General features: G+C 41.1%; 1 protein-coding gene across 2 annotated transcripts in view; it reads left to right on the forward strand.

Moving 5' to 3' along the window:
* OCA2 (OCA2 melanosomal transmembrane protein) overlaps positions 1-21543 on the forward strand; it is a 215456-nt gene that overhangs the window by 7046 nt on the left and 186867 nt on the right. For both annotated transcript variants that reach the window (XM_048495551.1, XM_048495550.1), the window contains exon 2: positions 12854-13149. In XM_048495551.1, coding sequence (XP_048351508.1) covers positions 12887-13149 — 263 coding nt within the window. In that variant the 5' untranslated portion in view covers positions 12854-12886. The remainder of the gene's footprint in view (positions 1-12853; positions 13150-21543) is intronic.

A 21543-nucleotide genomic window follows, 5' to 3' on the forward strand; every position in this document is an offset into this window, starting at 1 on the left:
ACTGCAGTTAATCAGGCTATTTTTCTCTCTCCCTTTAGGCTCATTTCCCCCAAACTTTCCCCAACTCTAGATAATGGGCCTAAAATTAATGAGGTTGCTGGTTCCCTCCCACTCTTGCCAACCCCACTTTCCCCCAGGTGTAATCTGTACTATTTATGTTTATACCTGCCTTATATACTGAGCATTGAATCCTGAGGTTTACTGCTGGGAATATTTCCATCATACTTCCAATATTTGCAATCTAACTGAGAAACATGTTCATGTGCCACAGAAATTTCGTTCTTCATACTCATGTTGACACTCATGTTAGACATGCAACAAAACCCCAAGTAAGTTTGATCTGAGCTGATCGGGATGTCTTAACCAACTTGCTGTAGGAGTGCCAGCTGCCCATCAGCAGAAATTGGAGCTGGGGTAAGGCATGCTGCTTTTGCAGTGAAACAAGTGACATCATTATGTTGGGGCAACTCCCTAGAATTCACCCAAAACTCTTTTGTTAAATCATAGAGATGCCATGTCACTTCATTTCCCACCCCCACAACTGTCGTTCAAAGTGCTGGCAGTGGCAGGGAACAAGATTAATCTCCAGGAGATTTTCCTAGTGTCTCCCCACCCACACCCTATGTGCCTCACTAATTACAAATACTCATTCTTTGAATGTGAACTATGTTAGTCCCCCCTCTCAATTTCCCAAGAAATGTGAGAAAGAGTTACTTGGCAGCTCAGGCGCCCCAAGGATGGGAACAGATAGAGATAGAGAGCCACTTGGCATCCTGCCCCCACAAGGAAACAATACCAGTTCTCATGAGACCAAAGTGTCAGGGGAAAGGCTAGTTATCTACTCAGAGTGTGAAACCACAAAGTAAAGATCAAGGAAAGAATGCCACAGAATGGCAGTGGTTACATATATCTTGTAGCAATTACAATGAGATTACAATCTCAATCACCTAGATACAATCCCCGACACACCGCTATTAGTACTGAAGATGTAGATGCATTTGTACTAGCAATGGAACATCCAATGCAACTTTTTGTGGACTTTTCTTCATCAGCTGCTATTTCCCTGAAAGCACCACCAGAGGTTTTTTTTAAAAAAATCAGCAGTTGCCGTAGACTATTTTCACAATCGACAAGTTTTTCTGAATTCCCAGTTTTGATTTTTTTTAAAAAAAATCATTGTGGAACTGTTTATTGAATTATATAGTGTCTTGGATGGGTAATATAGACAATTATTTTATTTCTTTTGGAGATTTGATTATACAAAGTAAAAACACGAACTTCCAGTCAAATCATAGGCTTAATGTATCTCAGGCCATATGTTGGCCTTTGATTTGCATACAAACTACCTGTTGATGGTGGAATTCCTGCTGCAGTATACTACACTTTTAATTGAACATGGAGAAGTGGGAATTGTGCTCTTTTAGAAATCGCATCTGGTTAATGTTAAACTTGTGTTTAAAGTATATTTCAAGTTATATGTAATATAGGGCACAGGAGTACTACATTATGAATCTGCAAAGTGAATAGTGAAAACAAACTACATAATGCCTCAGACTGTGCTTTTGTGAGTTCAGTACACTCTGAAGTTACAGGTGCTGCTAGCAATACCAAACTGAGTAGAGGTTTTGACCTTCTCACAACTCTGTCTACAAATAACCTCATTGATTTATATGGAGTAAATTCAACAGACTGAAACTGCATACACATTTTATAGGGGTGAACCCAGCCGCCACGCCTAACAATGATATCTCTAAGGTGACATCTCAAGGAGTGGTCTTTGTGAGCAAGAGACTAGATTTGTAATCACAAGACAGTTCTTTCTCAATTTTTGATAGTCTCCATGATAGAGATTAAGGATTATCTCATACGCTACAAAGATACAAATGTGGTTTTCCCTGTTTACCACGCATTCAACAAGAAACACCAACCAATTCTGGCTTCCTGGTTCTCATATTTGTACAATGCACAGATTGCCAGATGTAGGTATGGCAAAATAGCATCTTACTTTTTAGAAAATTGGGTTTCTGCCTGAGAAATCTACAGGCTAACAAATCTAGTACAGCAAAGTTTTTTGTGTGGAAGCCCTGCTGCTGATGTAAAATAGCTGTAATGAAGTTACCAGATAGTGAGTTTTCCCACAACTCCCCTCCCATGTCCTACGGTGGTGAACCCCCTGCACTGAGGATCTTTCTTTTTAAAAAAACAACAACAACAACACACAGTAATCAATACAGTGATATGTAATTATATTGTTATATCAGCTATTATTAAAATTTCAACAAGCAGACAAAAAGCCATGATGGTATGTAGGACTGGGAAAGTGAAAATGACTGTTGTGTGGGTGCTGTGTGGTTTCCGGGCTGTATGGCCGTGTTCTAGCTGCATTCTCTCCTGATGTTTTGCCTGCATCTGTGGCTGGCATCTTCAGAGGATCTCTGAAGATGCCAGCCACAGACGCAGGCGAAACGTCAGGAGAGAATGCTGCTAGAACACGGCCATACAGCCTGGAAACCACACAGCACCCAAGTGATTCCGGCCGTGAAAGCCTTCGACAATACAATGACTGTTGTGTTTGCACGTCCAGGAAAATGTGGCCTTTCCGCTGTTTACAGCAGCCATCCCAACTTTACCTTTCTCAAGACTGCAGCACAGCATGTTGGAAAAGATTGGAGAAAAGTCTAAGAAAATCCAAATGCACCACAATGCTGTGGGGAAGTGGGGAAAAAAATATTTCTTTCCATCATTGGTTGGGGGGAAATAATCTTTGCGAAAAAACCAGATGTTGTAAAGTGGCCCTCATACACTGAACACATTTATTTGGAAGTATGCTTCCATTGTTTTAATGGAATGTACTTCTAGGCAAATATGCTTATAAACAGTTTTGTGTTAATATCCCCCCATGAATTTTAATGGTAACCTCTTAATTTTGTATAAATATTTGCATTTAAAATGTGAACCCCAAAGCTAAAGTTTACCATATTTATAATCTAATACTATTGACTTTGGTTAAAAGAATAAATTCTTAGTATATTAGTTTTGAGCAATCAATCACCTACACAGGAAGCCAGTACTGAATTTAAAAGGCATTTAAAGAATGTTTAGGATAATTAAAAAAATTAAAAATCTGTATATTTCCCCCCAAGATAGTTTGCTTTACAATGTCATGCTTACTGACTACTGTATATTTAATAATGAAAATACAGTTTTCTGCTACAAATTGTTTTTCATGGCAGATTAAAACTAGGAAATGGTACAGTGAAAAACAGATATGAAGTGAATGTGCCAGTGAACAATCTGCTTTTGTCTGAGCTTATGTTGGCAGGGAATGCTTGCTGTTCTGGATGACTTTGCATGTGATAGTTTGGTCTTGTTGAAGGAGGTAGTTTTGGTGGAATATAATGGCTCACTATGCACAAAATCTTTGCTGTGTAGTGGAGGCTCATGTTTGCTGCAGCAAGATTTCTTGTATGGATGTAATTTCTGGAGCCCCTCTTTCACTTTCCACTCTCTTTGTGGGAAGTGAAACCACTTGCAGCATGATTTAAATCTTGTTTTGCTGCCAGAGCAAGACAGATTTGCCAGTGGGCACAGCTTTGCCCCAGACCTCTTCCCTCCACCCATGGCCAGCTTCCTACTCCCTTGCAGCACTTTGCACATCTTCCCTTCACCCCCCACCCCCATGCTGTCGGCTCCTTCCTGCTTCCCTAAGTGCGCTGATTAAGAGACCGATAGATTGATCTCTCATGTGTATAATAGTGGAAAATCCCATCTCATCTCTGTCTAAGGTCTGTATTCAGTATCTCCTCCACCAGCACAGCCCCAGCACAGCACAGCCTTAGTTGCCATGTGCCCTGGAGCCTTCCTCTGGCTTCCCCCTCCATGCTGCCGGCTCTTTCACGCATCTCTAAGGTTGATTTTGCACTTTCTAAATTCTCCGTGGCTGAGCTGGGGTGTGTACCTGCTGCAGGGCTTCTCACCCTGCTTGTAGTTCCCCACTGCTTCCTGGCTATTTCCTTTGTTCGAGTCAGGGCTGGTGCTGGAAGCCCTGAATGTTTCCCCACAAGCCTGGGGCTTTCCCATAAGCATCGCTTAAGCACTGCGAGCTCTTCTATAGTCTCTTTCATGCATGTGTGGGTAGCCTCTGTTTCCTGTGTTCAAGTTTGCTGAATTTCACCCCATTCTCCCCATTCACTTTCACTATTTTAGTTTTGAACAGAAAACAGGCACTGAGAATTGGTGCCATCGCCCCCCATCTAAAATCCTTGCATGTGCAATGGGACCACTGCCCTCTGTCTAAAATGTAAATCTGAAATCCTTGCGTGTGTGAGCGAATCACCACACTTCCGTTCATGGCACCAGCACATGCTGCTTTTCTGTCCAAGGTTTCTCCCTCCTTTATAAAAATCAAGGTTTCTCCCTCTGGGTTTTTTCACTGCAAAAGGGGGGGGGGGAGGAGGGCATCGCTTCTCAATGCCTGTTTGTTGGTGCAGTGGGCCAGAGCAGCAAGGCAGGAAAACTGGCCCCATTTATGCTAAGGAGGAGTTTTGCTCACTGGTGGAAGCCTCTGGAGTAAAAAAGGGGCATTTCAAAAGGACCGCAACCTTTGTGGTTCAGGAAATTTGTGGAGCAAAGCTATTGCCGTGGGGCGGCTCTGGGGCAGAAACGTGGCAGCCATGCTACAGCACCAAGGGCTGTTCAAAACTCTCAATTGCATTGGGGCATTCCCCGTGCCAACAGAGGAGCAATTGCGGCATTCAAAATCAGCCTAAAGTGCACATATTGAAAGACTGAGAGATCGATCTTTCGATACAGAGTAACAACAAAAAATACTTTTGCAAGGAACAGCACAAGCAGGCATCTTTTGGGCTCCACCTTACCTCCCCTGATCTGCTTCTGCCTTCCCTGATGGCTAAGAGGACTTTTAAAACTTTATTTCAGGCAAGACTCTGTTTTAAAACAAGTCTCTCTCTTCTTTTGTGATGGTGGCAGCCGGTGAGAAAGAGTGTGTGTAGGAGAATATTATCTCTATGCCTTTAAGGCTATTGATGGACAGAGTTAAGAGAACCAGGAGAAACAGAGACCCAGCAGAGTTCAGCAAACAAACTGTGCTTCATGGTGTGGGCTGCCTCCTTGCACATAAGCAGAGAAATACGAGGAGAACCCACTACGATCCCACTGCTCAGAGACAGGCTCAACATAAGTGTTCCATGCAAAATGGGCCAATGAATGCATGGATGAGTGAGGCGGATATGAACGCAAGACAAACTAGCTTTCATGAAGCCGTTTCAGTATCCAGTTGTTACCCAGACTACTCTCTTGTCTGACTGAGAAAACTAATTAAAATCTTTGGCAGTTTTATTTAAGTCCCAAGTCAGTCAGCTGAGAGCTATGGTCAGCCAAAAATGTTTCATCGCCTCTGTACTATCAAAGCTTTTTGTCAAGCAAGTTTTTCATCATTCATTGATTTTATTCTTTTGGACAGATTTTGTTTCTGATTACTAGAGCCTCCTTAGGTAACACATACACACACACTTATCCCAGGTGTGGCTAAAATTAATTACTCTCTAAGTTGCATACAATATTTGCTGGGTCTTACATGTAATCTGTAAGGAGTGAATGCTGCTTTACCTCCCCCAACACCTGCCAATTGTCAGGCCATGCCTGGCAGCCTTAAGGAATCTGTTGTGTCCTATGGCCATTTCCCAAACCATGTACTGGAAAGTGAGGGGGCATTCATGTTATGTAGATGGAATTAGCTCTGTGGAACAATGGGAGTGAAACATTTTTGAAGATTTGTAGGGGTTTATGTGATGTCATCTGCTGTCTGTTGGTCACACACACAATGCACTGTGCTATTGTTACACTGGCATTTTGGTTCGTTAATTTTAACTTGGTTAGTTGCTATAGAAGCATTTCTAGTGGGATGAAGTGGTTCAACCAACCATTTGAGCAGTGACTCTGAAGCTCCAAATGGAATCTTTCTGAAGAGCCTTATTTTGAGCGCATCTGGCTAAACCAAGCAAAGTGCTTTTCAAAATCTCTCAGAAGTTATTTGCAGTGCAGTATGGTTCTTTTTGAACTGAATTTCTCCTTTGCTCTTTAAAAATCTGGACATTCTTCCTCTTTTGAAGCACATAGGTGGCAATGTACATGATGATAATGTCACTTCGTATTTTGACTTCCCCCTTCAAAATTAACCCTGGCATTAATGGAATATTGAAAATAATAATGTACACATTTGTGTCATTAATGAGTGCTTCTCAGACTTCCTGAGTTAAAGCAATCATTTGGATCTGGTCTTCTTACTACTGCTTTCAAAACCAGCTCACCACTGTTTCTTTGCTCCTTTTGCTTTTCTTTGAGCTTCTGGAAGAATCGGCACGGTTGGGTGGGTATTGCACAGTCAAATGAGCAAGGCCTGGAAACAGAAATACTGGTGAAGTGATTTCCTTGCCTGGAAAGCTTGTATTATGGGGTGGTGCAGAGAGGAACAAGCCATCTGGGAAAACGCTGGATTAAAGCCAGCACTTATAGTTGCAAACATAAACACTTTTACTACTACATATATATGCTAGTTCCTTTGCAGAGTGAGATTCCCATATTAGTACGAAGGTGATAGCTGCTGTGAAAGTGGTCTCTTTATCATGAGAACAAATAGTATTATCAGTGGCATAGCTGTCAAGTTCATTCACTGCAAACATGAACACACCAAAACATGGATTTTAATTTTGTGAGAACTGGAGAGAGAACAGAAAGCAGGAGAAGGGAGTGGAGGGGGCTTGTGTCATTTTTGAATGGAATTTTCCTCACCCCCACCAACTTGTGTAAACATCATATACTTCAACACATTTTTTATTTATTTAAAGTATTTCCATTCTCCTTTCCCTTTGCAGACCAAGGTAGCTTACAATTACAAAATTAAACACACACACACAATATACAAGGTGGATGCATCAACATTAGTTCTCCCTTCTCACCTTTCCTAGAGTTTAAACCTCTTTAGAGGTTTTTGGGAGCCACATTCATGCCATTTTTTTTAATTAATGAGGGTTTTTAAGGTTGGCCTCCCCCTCCCCTTCTCCAAGTAGCTTGTTCCACAATATAGAACAGGAATGATATACTATAGAATAGAAATAAACTCTCATGCTGGGGGAGCAACTAGAAAGTAGGACACCAGAAGAATGTAGTTGGCAATTGGGAACATATGAGAAGGGACAGTCTATAAGAGATATGGGTTCTAGTCTGCAAAGGGCTTTAAATATTATAGCTAGCATTTAACATTGAATTAAGAATGATAATTTCCTCTGACAGTTTCTGTGAAATATATAGCATGTATGCATGTTTATAATTGCATTTATGTGTGGTGATTGTATGTATGTGTGTGAAAGGGCCTAGTTTGCAATGTGTTCAGGGAGAATATGCAGATTTATCTTCACCAGAGCTTCACCATGCCAACTATTGTGCATTTTTACTTGTCATGAAGTGATGACATTTAGAATTGACTCTACTCTGCAAAACATCTTGTTTAAAAATCTGCTTGGAGACTCATGGTTTAACTGCAATGCAGTTAACTTCCGTGTGCCGTTCTTAAAATATACATTTCAGTGGTGACTGGATTCTTCTTCAAGAGCTGAGCTTGTTAGTCTCAGTGACAAATGATGTTCATGCACAGTTACAAGCGCATAGCACAGATTTATGCTTTTGGCTCTGCTTAATTATCACCAAATGATATCACACATATAGTATTAACACATAGCTGGACTTTATTTCCTGGAAGCAGAAAATTATATCTGAATGTGCAAGGCAAGATAAAGCAAGGCACTATTCTCAGTGCCCTAGGGAATAAAGTGCTTAGAAATTCAGTAGGAAAACTCCATATTAACAGCAAAACAACATAATTCTGGCTGCATATCAAATAGTCCTAAAGTATTCATATATGTTTGGGTTCACAAGAGGATTGCACCCTGATTTGTGGGTTGCAATAGTGGTTCCACCACATTTTTAATGAGAGAAAGACAGGGCTTTGGCAAAGGAGGAGAGGGTTATTACACTTCAGTAGATGCAACTTTTTCTTATCCTTGCATAGCAAACTGCCCAGATTCCCTCTACTGGATCACTATATATACATCAGTGGGATCAAGATTGGAATCTGGAGATTTGACTGAAATGAAAAAAATCAGACCCATGTTTCAGGTTGTCATTAAAAATTTGTTTGGGTAAGAACAGAATGCTAAGCAGATTCATCAGCGACTTCAGTAGGGATAAGTAGCCTATTCACCATTTTCTTTTCTTTGAACAAAATGGAGCCTTTGGAGGGCTGAAAATGTGCCACACAAACCCTTTATTGCTCATTATTATGCTGCAGTCTCTGCTGCAAACTTGAAATACCTGCCGTTTATCAGGTTAGACATAAGGAAGATTGACACTTCAGAACAACAATAATCTGTAGGTGTCAGTCTGGATACAATAACATGTTCTTCTACAATGTATTTTTGAGAGATTTCTGCTCAGTTTGAAAAGCTGCTGAGTTTTCTCCCATCCAAGTCTTTGCTTCTTTGTGTTGTCCTAGATCAGGGCCATGCTGGCTGGGGCTGATGGGAATTGTAGTCCATGAACATCTGGAGAGCCGCAGGTAGCAGACCCCTGTCCTAGATGCTTGAAGCAGAAAGCAAAATAGATGAGGGGCTGGGCAGGTGATGCTGATTTTGTAGATTTTCTAGAAAACAAGATTACTGAAGGGCTGAGGTCTGTCTGGAAACACCACCCTATATATCTGGAAACCTGTTCCCTTAATCCCTGGCATTACTCTTGATGAAGAAATGCCCTTTGAATGCTCACATCATGAACAGATAAAGCTGCTGCATTATGTCAGCCCGGGAACAGATCAAAGTATGTACTGTCCATTCTGACTAGAAGAAGCTGGCCATGGTCTCAGGCAGAGGTCTTTCATACCATCTACTACCCAATTTTCTTAACTAGAGATACTGGGGATCGAACCTGGGATCTTCTGCATGCAAAACATGCATTGATAACACTCTTCCTTTAGCCTGCTTTCTAAGAGGGTTTTTTTTAAAAAAATTATTATTGCATTAGGAGTAAGTAGGCATTAGAGCCAAAGTAAACCGTTCAATTGAAAACAAAAGTCAGGACAAACCCTCATGAGCCCTAACATAATAATACCCAGATTTCTACATATAATAATCAGCTAAAAAAAACTCTTAGAAGCTGTATTGTTGAAGGCTTTCATGACCGGATTCAACCGGTTGTGGTGGGATTTCCGGGCTGTGTGGCCATGGTCTGGTGGATCTTGTTCCTGAATCTCTGTAGACCATGGCCACACAGCCAGGAAAACCCACCACAACCAGTCTGAGAAGCTGGGTTAACAGTGGCCAAGATTTTAATTTATGTCAATTTTTTAAATTCTAGAAATCCTTATGATCAGATTTTAAGGATGGAGAGGGGTGGGGCAGTGTGTGTAATTTCTCTGAGAAACATTTGTTCAGTGGACTTTTATAATCTTGCATTCTGAGATTAAAACTTCCCCAAAACTAAAGTTTATTTTTATTTAAAATATTTTATGCGACCTTTCTCCCCAAATAGGATCTCCAAGATGGAGTACTTGAAAACATGAAAACATTTGGTTAAAACAGCATTTAAAATAATAGATAAAATAATCCAACAAATATAATTGCCAGTGTGATATTAGCCACAATGGTAGCTACGCAGGAAAAGAGCAAGGTGGCCATAGGGGAGTGAGCTTGATTTTATGCCCTTTTTCTCTAAGGTTGGCTTGCTGTCTTCTGGGCATCTTGACAATCTCAGACTCTTGCTTGAGCTGCTGTGCCTCATTCTGGAGAGAGGAAGGCTTCTACCTTGTGGTATCTTCTCTTGGCTAATTAATGGCATGATCTTAAAAAGTCAGAGTCGGAGCCCTGTGTTGGGATTTCTTGGGACATCAGAAGATAGAATGCCCAATGATGGGAGCAGAACGGATAACACTGTCCAAGATGAAGAACAGGCTTCACCTGGAGCAGGAAGTCAGATGTCCCCTTGTTGGGGCTACTATATGTAACTTTTGTATTCTTCATAGTTCCATAGCATACCACAGTAATAGAAGCAGTCAGCAGTAGTAATATTTCTAAATATATTGTGTTTGAAAAAAATACATTTCTGTATGACAACTCATACCATTCTAACTGAAACTATTTTATAGCTTTACAGAAATATTACTTTCTCCTGTATAATCTAAAGTGTTTTCATGCATTCAAAATAGGAATGAAATCTGGTTATACAGTTGAGTTACAGTGAAAAGGAGATTATTTTTGCGTCTAGTCCTGCTGTGTCTCTTCAATCCTTCATAATCTTCAATATGGTATTCAGAGTAGGGTGTATATTTTGAATAGCTCAAACAATACACTTGTAAGCTGTATCCTAGGGAGCTGTTCCTTTTGCCATCATTCTGTAGGACTGTGTCTGTGTGGGAGCTCTTGCACAACCCTATGCCTGGTTCCTCTATGATTTCATTGTTCAGTTTTGTTTGGTGTATTAGATACACAGAGCAGATATGACCATATGCCAACATTTCTGAAAGATCCTGAACACTGCTATGCCGTTAAACTCAGTCCAGCATTGGTAGCTTGACAAGTGTATACTCATAGCGGGGGGTGGGGGAATACACTAATTGTGAAGCAAGCCCTCCTAATTTGGTGTATTGAATGTATTGTCCTATGATGGAAGGCTTAATTTCTCTCCCAGTTCCTAACTGCGGGTGGTTGTTCTAGTTGGATAAAAACAAAATGGCACTGTGAAATGGGCTGTTCTTATCAATAACATTCCAAAGAGAAAGGCTCACCCCAAATTGTAGCCTGAGCAAATTGAGTTATTCAAGGATACATTGTTAAAAAGCTCACAAAGGGCGATTCCCCACTGGAAATTAAATATAGTTAAAACCAAGTTTAAAAATAAACTGCACCTTTTCATTGGGGTTTCAACCTTCCCATTGCAGCATTTATTCAGCGAAGACATGTAGGACTATATCGGGTTCCAGAAATGCAGCAATCCCCGCAACAGCTTATTGGCCCCAACAGCTTGATCTGTTGAGATGTCTGTGCATCCACTACTGGCTCTGCTCAACTTTTAAAATAATAACACTAGAGCTAGATTTTGGGCCACAGTCTTCACAAAGCCTAACTGTCCTATGGCTCCAACTGCTGATACTGACAGAATCAGTTAAAAGTGTAATTAACAAGTGGTGTTTATATGAGTTACTTTTCTTCTGGATGTTTGTACTCAACTTGGGTTTCTAAAACAGTGCTAGTTATTTAGCAGTGCTATCCTAAACAGTTATAGCTTTCATTGAAGGTGTTGGGCTTGAAAGTGTATAATTTGATTTAGGATTTCATTTTGTGAAAGGGTTATCTTCTCAACTAATGGCCAATTTAGTTATAATGACCAAAATTCAGAACATACAGACCATACTAATAGTACATTTTAACATGCACTAGTCTAATTGAGAAATATACAAATACACACACATATATACACCTCTTTTCCTCACAGCAAGTATACGTTTAAATTATAGACTTCTTAAAGCAAAGACACATCTTGATTGTGCTGCTGTATATAGCACTATGTAGCATGACAGAACTGCATTAAAATAATGGAACATGGTATAGACAGATACATTTTACATAAACCCTTTACCTAAAATATCAGTTTGAACAGCTCTGTATATTTGCCACAAGAGGTCAGTGTATACTGGTTTGGTTTTTTAAATGGTCACGATGCTTGATAACATTACTGATTGAAACACTGTATGGAAGGTGAAAAGACAAATTCTAATACATAGTATTTCATGTTTTCCAGAGTAGTATGATACTACACATTAGTAGTCCAGTAGCAACTTAGAGACCAACAATTTCCATGGCATAAGCTTTGTCAGATATCTGATATGACCAGTGGTGGGATCCAAAAATTTTAATTACAGGTTCCAATGGTGGTGGGAGTCAAACAGTGGTGCCACCACACACACGCACCTCCAGTCCCTATTGGGAAGGGAGGTTGCTTTAGTAACCCCTTCTCAGCACTCAGAAAAAATTAGTAACCGCTTCCAGAGAAGTGGTGAGAACTGGTTGGATCCCACCTCTGGATACGATGGTTCAGAGGTACAAATGGACTTGAATTTTGGTCTGCTAATATGGACATTATGGCTACACACCTGAAACTACAAATTAGTAATATGCTTGTGCAAATATGGTTTGGGGCAGTGATTACGGCACTTCTGTATTAACTTGGGTATGTTCCAATGACTGTAGTTAATAGGGTCAAGAACTTTAATGAGGTGAGTAAAATGAGGAAGCTTCAAATAAGAATGCATGAGAAATAGTAAATGGATTCCAAGGAGACTGGATGGGGTGGCCAGTGATAACAGCAATTTCACTTCTGGCTCCATAACCAGAACATCGTGTTTCAGGGCACTCTAGGATTCACTTGAAACACCATGGTAAAAGAAGAAGAGTTGTTTTTATACCCCACTTCACTTTTAAGGAGTCTCTGCCACCCGCCGTAGCAGCCCCCTTCGGGCTTTCCCAGCCTGGCACAACTTTTCCGCTTTGATGGAGGAGGAGGAGGCTTTGGCACATCTGCAGCTGGCCTCCCCTTACCTCCCCTGGCCTGGCACAGCTGGCCTGCCCTGGAGGCCGCTTGGGCTGGTTCAGGAAGGTGGGTCCTTCATGTTGAGCTTCGTGGCACTACGATGTAAAGTAGCTCCATGAGTTCAGGCGAAATATGGAATTCTGTACTTGTAGACATATAAATTTTGTTCTTATTGACTCCTTTGATTTGCATCTTTCAGGCAAGAAGAGAGACTCTATCAAGTGATAGAGTAATGTATCTGGATAACAAAGATGACAGTGCAATATCTAGAAAATTAGATATGGAGCTGACACAGGCTTCAGTCCCTCACCACATGGATTTGCTTGGAGACATGGCAGTGGAACCGATTTCCAACAACTTCCGTGAGCTGAAGCTGCTGAAGGAAATGATGGCTGTTCAGGGAGAGCCACAAAAAACCTATCCAAACAGCGTCCGTGAACCAGACTGTTGCATTACACTGGGAAAAGATTTCAATCCACTGGCCTTTCAAGGGAGGTAAGACACAAGAAAATTAATTTCTTCACATCCCATTTTTATTTTCAACCTGAATTCTCAATAAATGTTTTGCTTAATATATCTTCTGGTAATATAAGGCATGGGAGAAGGGATAGATAGGAAGCTACCAGCTGTCGGAATTGTCTAGGGAAAGAGATGCTCAAATTAGATGTGGTGAAGTATTTAGAGGGCATAGGCAAGGGCACCCAACTCCTGCTCTGCCTTTACTTGCTCTATTTCTTCCCCCAACCCAGCTCTATTGGAAGTTAGACTAGGAAAAAAAACATCTTTAAGCACTGGAGTGGAAGGTTATCAGTAGCAAGGTATTGGAGGACGGGAACAATTGTGGGTGGAGAGTTGGGGAAATGGCTTCATGTGATGCTCTAGGAATTTTCCAGATCTCTATGGTAAAACCATAGTGATTGGGGGAATTCCCAGGGCATTACACAATCCCATTTTGCTCCTGTGCTCCATTCAGCAAATGTGGACAGGAGGTTGCAACCCCATAAGTCTATCTGGATTGAAATGTAGGATAGGGCAGGATTTAGACTTCATGATCCATGCACTTTGTTTTTGCTTTCAAAAAGACACTGACTTTCTTTACATGTGAATGTGTGATATTACCTCTCATTTCTTCCTCTCAGGACTAATAGCAACTGGGAGAAGGAAGATTGTATTGGGGGAAAGTTGCAGCTGCTTAGTACTCTTCTCTGAAATTACAGACAAGTCAACTGTTCTTTCTTTCCTAGCGAGATGATCTGTTCCTTCTGTATCACTGATCTTCCTGATCTATTTAGTTCAATGGACACACAGTTGGGGAAAGGTGAAGTCTTGAAGGGTGATTCACTTATTATAGAGTGGTGAGAAATTGTTTGGAAGAGAGAGCATTAGAGACCTGTGGGTAATTTTTTGCAGTATTTGTATTATGTGCAAGTAAAGTATTGGGGGAGGCAGAAAGGCCTTTCTACAGCACTTCAAATCTGCTAACCCATATCAGTTTCCTAGAGAAAAGAGAGAGATTCTTTATTCTTAAGGTGGTCCAGCCAACTTCCTGCTCTGTCTCCTTCCCTCTTCCATTTTTCCAGATTCTAAACTCCAGAATCTAAACTTCCATTTTTCCAGAATCTAAACTCTTTTCTTCTTGATCAGGCATTGTCCTGTTGCACTGTCAAGGGACTCAAGGCACTGTCAAGGGACTCAACTAAACTATGATGGGCACTTGGCCAGAGCAGTTTCATGATGCTTAAGGTCCATTAAGCAGATATCTATGCCAGTTAAGACAGATTGCCATTACTTTGTTATATAGAATAGAGTTGTCCACAGTATTCAAACTTTATGTTTGGTCACTAATGTAGTTCTAGAAATGTATTCATGGCCAATTGGCCATGGTGGCAGGGGCTGATGGGAATTGTAGTCCATGAACATCTGGAGAGCCGCAGGTTGCAGACCCCTGACTTAGGAGATATATAATGGCTAACAAGTGAACACAATACCATAACATCAATACAAATTAACCATGTTAAAAACAGCCTAATGACCATTGAATAGCATAAAAATATTTATAAAACCATCCTTGGTCTAGGAACAGACCATAAAACAGTTTTAAAAGTGAAAACCTTATTCTTTATTGTGTTTAGAGTGTTTAGAGTGTTTATTGTGTTTATTGTGTTTATTGTGTTTAGAGTGTTCTTAAGGTATAGGAACGCAGCATAATATAAGATTATTGAAAAGAAATATACAGAGGGAGATGAACTATGCGTTTTTCTGCTTCATGCCAGAATGCTGAAATATGGGGATAGAACTAGAATAGGATCTGTATCAGGATTAGTGCTATTTAACATGCTCATAAATGCTCTGTAATTGATGGTGAGCAGTGAAATGAACTGATCAAATTATTCAAGGTAGTAAAAATGAAGATGGGATGTGAAGTTTTAGAGAATATCTCCAAACTGAATATATGGACGTCATAGAAAGCAAGGTTCAGTGTAATCCCGATGTATGTTGATAAACATCAGAAAACTGGATCCTAGCTTTACATCTACACTGGTATGATCTGAACTGACTAACTAGGAAAGAGGTCCTGGGCTTCTGATAGATTGTTCAGTTTTACAAAATTAGTGTCACGTAATGTGCTCAGGTGGCAACTAGTAACTTTCTGTCCCAATTCCCCAATGGGGATTGGGGATGGTGCCAGGTTCAGAGGCTTGCTTCCTGGCAGTTAAGATGTGCCCCTTATGCTCGCCCAGCTTCCTTTGGTGGTTTAATAAAACAGGCTGTGGCCAAAGTTAATTTCAAAGAAAGTTGAGCCTGTGGTCATTATTATGCGAGCTCCACACATCAGCATACAAACTCTCAGTCCAGTTGTGGAAAAATGTCAAAAACAGTTCTGTTTTCTAAGGATATGCAGAAGTCTGACAGCTGTTCCATCTTGTAACCCTCTATCTCTGAATGTGCACTGACTTTAAATATCAACAACATTTTTCCTGCATATGTGGTTTAGAAAATTATAACTGATGTGAAGATGGTGAAGGAAGACAAATACTATTTTATCGCAGAATGCTAGAGTAGAGTTAAGTTATATCAGCAGTACATTCAAGTCAGATGAGAAAAAATACTTCATACTATGTATAATTAAGGATGCATTTGTATTTACCATAATGCAGAATTAATGGGATTTATTTCTGTTAACTGTAGTAGCTAAGAATGAAACCCTTGTACTGAACATTCTGTACCTTCAATTTCAGGATGCTTGTCATGACTAACTCCCATTCTCTGCTTGTGAGCTTCCAAGTGACATTTAAATAATATTGGGGAGAGAATGCTGGTCTTTGGTCTGACCCAGCACAGTTATTGTTATGCAGAAGTATGTATAGTACCAGTGACGTCAAGAGGTTTTTCTTCCTGAGGCAGTAGTCCTTACTATCACTGCATTATAGTCCCGAACCCAGTGTACTGCTTAGGCCCTTTCTGCATATGCACTTTCAATCTACTTTCAATGTACTTTGTGTTGGAAGAGAAGGACTTTACGCTGTTTCCTGCCTCGACCCACAGAGGGGGTTTTACTCGATAGCCAGTGGGTAGATAGGGACCTAGGGATCGACACCTTTACTCTATCATGCTGGCTCTATCCCTTTGATGTTAGACTGATACTCTCAGGGACTTCCTTCTGCCTTCTTCTCAGTCTCTCTCCATCTTACCTTCACCATGCCTAGAGGGAGGATGGGTGCTCCGTGCATCCATCTCCATCCAGCTAGATTAGGATAGATTAGTGAACCTATCTATCTACCTTTCTATCCTGAATGGAGTTCACTAATAAATACTCTTTTTATTAGATTAGAAACTACAACTGACTCTGACTTTCTTTTGTGCAAGCTTACACCCGTATGGGATCTGCATATGTGCGCATGTATGGTAAGGCTTTTGCTGCACTCCAGCCTCCAGTGCACTCTGTTCAATGTGAATTGGCATAATCTCCACTATGAGATTATCCAACACTTTGCAGCTGGATTTTACTGTGTGGAATAGCAAAATCCATTTGCAAACAATTGTGAAAGTGGATTGAAAGTGCATTATTCTGCATGTGTGGAAGGGGCCTCAGTATCTGAACGAAATAATCCTCTTTACTTCTTTACTGTCCCAGTGCTTCTTAAAAATAATTCAGCAAATGTGCATGCTCTATAAAATTTCATGAACTGCTAATTCTTGCAAACGTACGGATGCTATTTCGATTTCCTGAAAATGTTGGTCAATGTGGCATGAGAAGAAATCTCTGAGGAGTTTGGGAACTGGCAAACACGATTAGATGTACAATGTTTGAGAAAGGCTGTTATTGCATGGCACAATTATACCAGGTTACAATCAGTATCTTACAGTCTCTCTTTGCATGGCTGCCCATTAATGGGAAAGAATCATGTGAAGACCGGGAGGAAATATACCAGTTTGTTTTGCATGAGCCTGGGTCTTTTGGATTTACATCGCAAGCGTATCCACACATGTGCAAACATCCCTGATGTCTTGCATTCTGATTGGCTATGGTTTTGGAGCAGCAGTGGAGGAAAATGAAGCCCTCCCTTTTTCCAGTTCTGGATAGGACATGGCGCAGGCCTCAACATGGCAAGCAGCAGCAAAAAACAATGGGGCACAACATCATATCACACTCCCAACCATGTTCTCATATTTTTGTGGAAAATGAGACCCCCCCCCCTTGATATGCCCACTAACATTTGGCCCAAAGTGCACATTCCCCTAGCTATGCACTCCAAGCAACCAGTACATGTGCAGAAAAGAAAACAAAGATATTTTGGGACTCTACTCCTGATTAACCCAGGTGACATGGCACCTGGTCAATGAGCAGAAAACATGCTTGGGGAAATGTTTCGGGAAGGGCGGGAAGCAATTGTCGGCGGCTCAGCAGAGTTGAAAACTGACATGATGTCAGGTGTGGAGATGAGGGGGTGGGTGGCAGGGCAGGGAGATCAGATGGCTGGGTGGGAAAAATAAACTGGTTCTGCTCCCATGGTGTTTGCACAGTAGCAGGTTCACCGCAGGATTTTTGAAAAGAATAGCCAAATTGGCGATTTTTGAAAATCCTGGGATGAGGGAAATATCCGGGGCAAAACCACTTTAGGACCGGGAACCGTGCAAAATTCTTGTCAGACCGGGATATTTCCCTTCCTCAACTCAGGATATTTGTACAGCAACAACCAAAGTCTATGGAGAGCAAGAAAGTACGGTGGATATTCTCATTTTTGGGCAGATGGACTGCTAGCAGGCTAGCTGACTAGCTGGCAATTGGAGGCTAGTGATAGGTGGAATAGCAGGTTGCTGCCCCTCAAATTTGCTGCCTGTGATCTAATGATAGAGCTGGCCTTGAATACTACACCCACAGAGGCAATTTTTCTGATTATTAGGTGAGACAAAGTATTATGTTTGTTTCTTATGTAGGATATGTTATGCAGTAGATAAGCCCACAGTATCCTACATAAGCCAGAATTAATGCATCTTTTCTATATTCTTAGGATGATTACTGCATCCACAATAGTTGATTTATGTAATGTGCTTTTTGCACGGTTTTTTTTAATAAGCAACCTCCAGTAGATCCAGACTTTAATCTTTCTAGGAGTGATAGGAGCAACTTCACCCCTTTAGTCATGCCAGTGACATGTGAGCACCAATCCTCTTTAAGGTTTTATTGACAGCTGTTTCATCATGTAACCCTGAGATTGAAAACCATGAACCTGATTTTAATGAATATGCCTGATAAAATGAACTGAAAAGCCAGGGTGGGGCAGTGAAAAGGGGTGAAAAAACCCCCAAGGAAACAGGTCTCTGTTTATCAGTTGTACTGGTGGTATTAATGAGGAAAATGTTTTGCAGATTATTACAGTTTTATTTTTTTAAACAATTGAGACATTTTACAGAATGGTAGGGTTTTTTTGGTCATGGGCATAGGATTGCTGGGTTTGATTCAATTTACAAGAGAGCGACTGGAATAGATACTACAAATGTTGAACAAAGCATAGTAGAAATTGAAAGCGTGTATATTTTCACCAAAAGAAGTCCAGAGAGTCCGTTTTTTGCTTTTCATGTCTCTTGACTTGTCTAAAATATACCACAGTTAAATCATTTTAAAGGCCATTTTTAGTTTCTGTTTTGTTAATTGTTATTGCATTGAAAACTGCAACAACTATGCCACTTACCCATCAGATAAACGTATGGAACACAATTTTTAACGGTAAATTCTACCCCCACTCCCCCCACAGCTATTAAAGAACTCTTGCTTTTATCACATTTTAATAGCAACATGCATCCAGGAGGTTGCCATTAGAAATCTGTTCATAGTTGTATAACAGTATTAAAAAAGATTAAAGAGCCAGAAATATTTGTTCCAGTCCATTTAGCTGGAAAACAGAATATCTCTATACAGCAAGAAATATGACCAGTTGATACAGATTTTATGCATTTAATCTATACACAGCACTCCCCCACCCCCCCACAGACATATGTTGCATTAACTTGAAAAAAGCCAAGCCATTTAAAAGAAAATTCACACAGGGTACATTTCAGACCTGTGTGCATTCTATTTATCAAGGGAGAAGCATTATCTGTTCTATTTCTGATCTTGGACCCATTAGTTCAGATTAGAACATGCGAGGTAATAATTGAGGTAATAATAAAGTGCCTTTGAGTATGCATTTCTTCTCAGCTGGCTTGTTATGTTGTCCCATTTGGCTTTTGTAAGGACTTTCCGCAAAAAGATCATAGCACCAGCAGATCTGTGCGTGCAGGCTTCTTTGTCTATCCATCCCAATGTGTTGTTTTGAAAGTAAGCACTCTTGAGTTGTTCCTTACAGTGTTCCTGTGGGCATGACAGTCAAGTCTTCAGAATTTTAGATAGAAAGAAATAATCTAATCAACCAAATTGCTCTCCTGAGTCTAACTCTAATTTGAGACGCCGAGGCTTTCAGAACTTTTCATTTGTGAGTGATAATGTGTGATATGTACTTAGACCATTCAGTCAATTATGCGGGGGAAAACCCCATGGTAATGGCATGGCTGGAAACTTGACTGCATATCATATGTACTGGGCATATGTATGGATGTCAGGACCTGACAACTAAGAATTTACTTTCTATTAACTTGGGGAACTTGGGAAGAGAAGAGTAAGTGTATGAATGTTTTATATCCAGCACATTTTGTAACATAGAATGCCTGTGTGGATAATTCTCTGGTATTCCATAAATAAATAAGAAATGTTGAGGACAAAGATCACATCAGATCAGTGTACTGCTTAGTTTTCTTTTTTATTGGACTTTTTCAGTTCAATGTTCTGAAACCTCCACAATCATTAATTAGATTTGTGTCACTGATACTGGAGATGTGACATTAAAGCAATGACCCTGTGATTTAAATCAGCATCTTGCACTTCTTCTGAAACGAGAATATACCTTCTCAGCCATCAAATTATTTAAGAAATAGCAGATCTCTAATTCAAATTTTAAATCCTCTTTTAGCAATTTTGTAAAGCAGAAGTTCTTCCTTCACCTTAGCTTTAATATAGTTTTAATATAGGAGCAGTCTAGCCATCAATACGCACAGGGTCAGTCCCCTAGAGGGCCCCTGGAAGCATAGCCAAATCCCAGCAACTTTGCCAGTGCCTCAGAGTCCACTTCTATCAATTCACCCAATGTCTCCTCTTACACTTCTACCAGTTTGTGGGTAAAAGCTAGGAGTGAGCTAATGCCCATTGTTGGTGCTGTTGAGCTCAGCCCCCCCTCCCCCCTGTCATATGGACCATTCAGCTTGGCTTGTTCCAGGATCATTTTTGCTTCCTGGTTTGCTCCTAAACTAGGTTTTGAAAGATCCATGGCAAAATCCACATTCTGCCTCCCTGCTGTGGCAACAACCCCAAGGATTTCCAGCTTTTCCTTGCTGGGAACTCCATGGTGTAATTGTTAAAAGTGATGGACTCCAATCTGAGAGAACTGGGTTTGATTCTCCACTCCCCCACATGAGTAGCAGACTCTAATCTGGAGAACCAGATTTGTTTCCCCATTTCCTACACATGAAGTTTGCTATGTGACCTTGGACTAGGCACAGTTCTCTCTGAACTGTCTCAACCCACCTACCTCACAAGTTGTCGTGGAGAGAGGAAGGGAAGGAATTTGTAAGCCATTTTGAGACTCCTTACGGTTGAGAAAAGCGGGGTAGAAATCCAGACTCCTCTATGCTCAACCCCATTGTTGCCAGAAGGGCAGGCCATCCAGACCAGCATGACCACCAACATCCAGGACTGGGCTGGCCAAGTGGAGTATGGCACCCTGATGCCACCCTCAGCCTTGAAACCACTGAGGGGACTGGGGTTGGGAATGAGCAAGAGTCTTATTGCCAGGACACACATCGATCTTGTCAGGCTGGAGCCAGCTCAGCAACAGTGAGCACTTGCAACAACTTTCTGTTGCCAGCTGATGATGTCAAGTTAGTGTTAGGGAGATCCCAACCTTCTTAGACAAGAGGAGAGAACCTTTCTTGGCTGGCCAGGTGATGCCCTTTAAGGCCTATTGCGGCCTGGGACCCTCATATCTTAGGGACCGCCTTTCCCCCTATGCCCCTATTCACCCTCTGTGCTCTGCAGAGGTTAATTTACTGGTGGTTCCTGGCCCCTCTATAGTGTGACTGGCCTCAACTTATGCCAGGGCTTTTACTTCCCTAGTCCTTGCTTGGTTGGAATGCTTTGCCCCCAGCCATCAGGGCCCTGCGGGACCTGGGACAGTTCTGCAGGGCCTGCAAAACTGAGCTTTTCCAGTGGGCTTTTGGGTAGGCCAGCCGCTGCTAAGTTATCTTTTATGTTATAACACCTGATTGATACCAACAATGCCTGATCTTCCTCTCAGG

The sequence above is a fragment of the Sphaerodactylus townsendi genome, linkage group LG04 (assembly GCF_021028975.2).
Source record: "Sphaerodactylus townsendi isolate TG3544 linkage group LG04, MPM_Stown_v2.3, whole genome shotgun sequence".
In the NCBI taxonomy this organism is placed as follows: domain Eukaryota; kingdom Metazoa; phylum Chordata; class Lepidosauria; order Squamata; family Sphaerodactylidae; genus Sphaerodactylus; species Sphaerodactylus townsendi.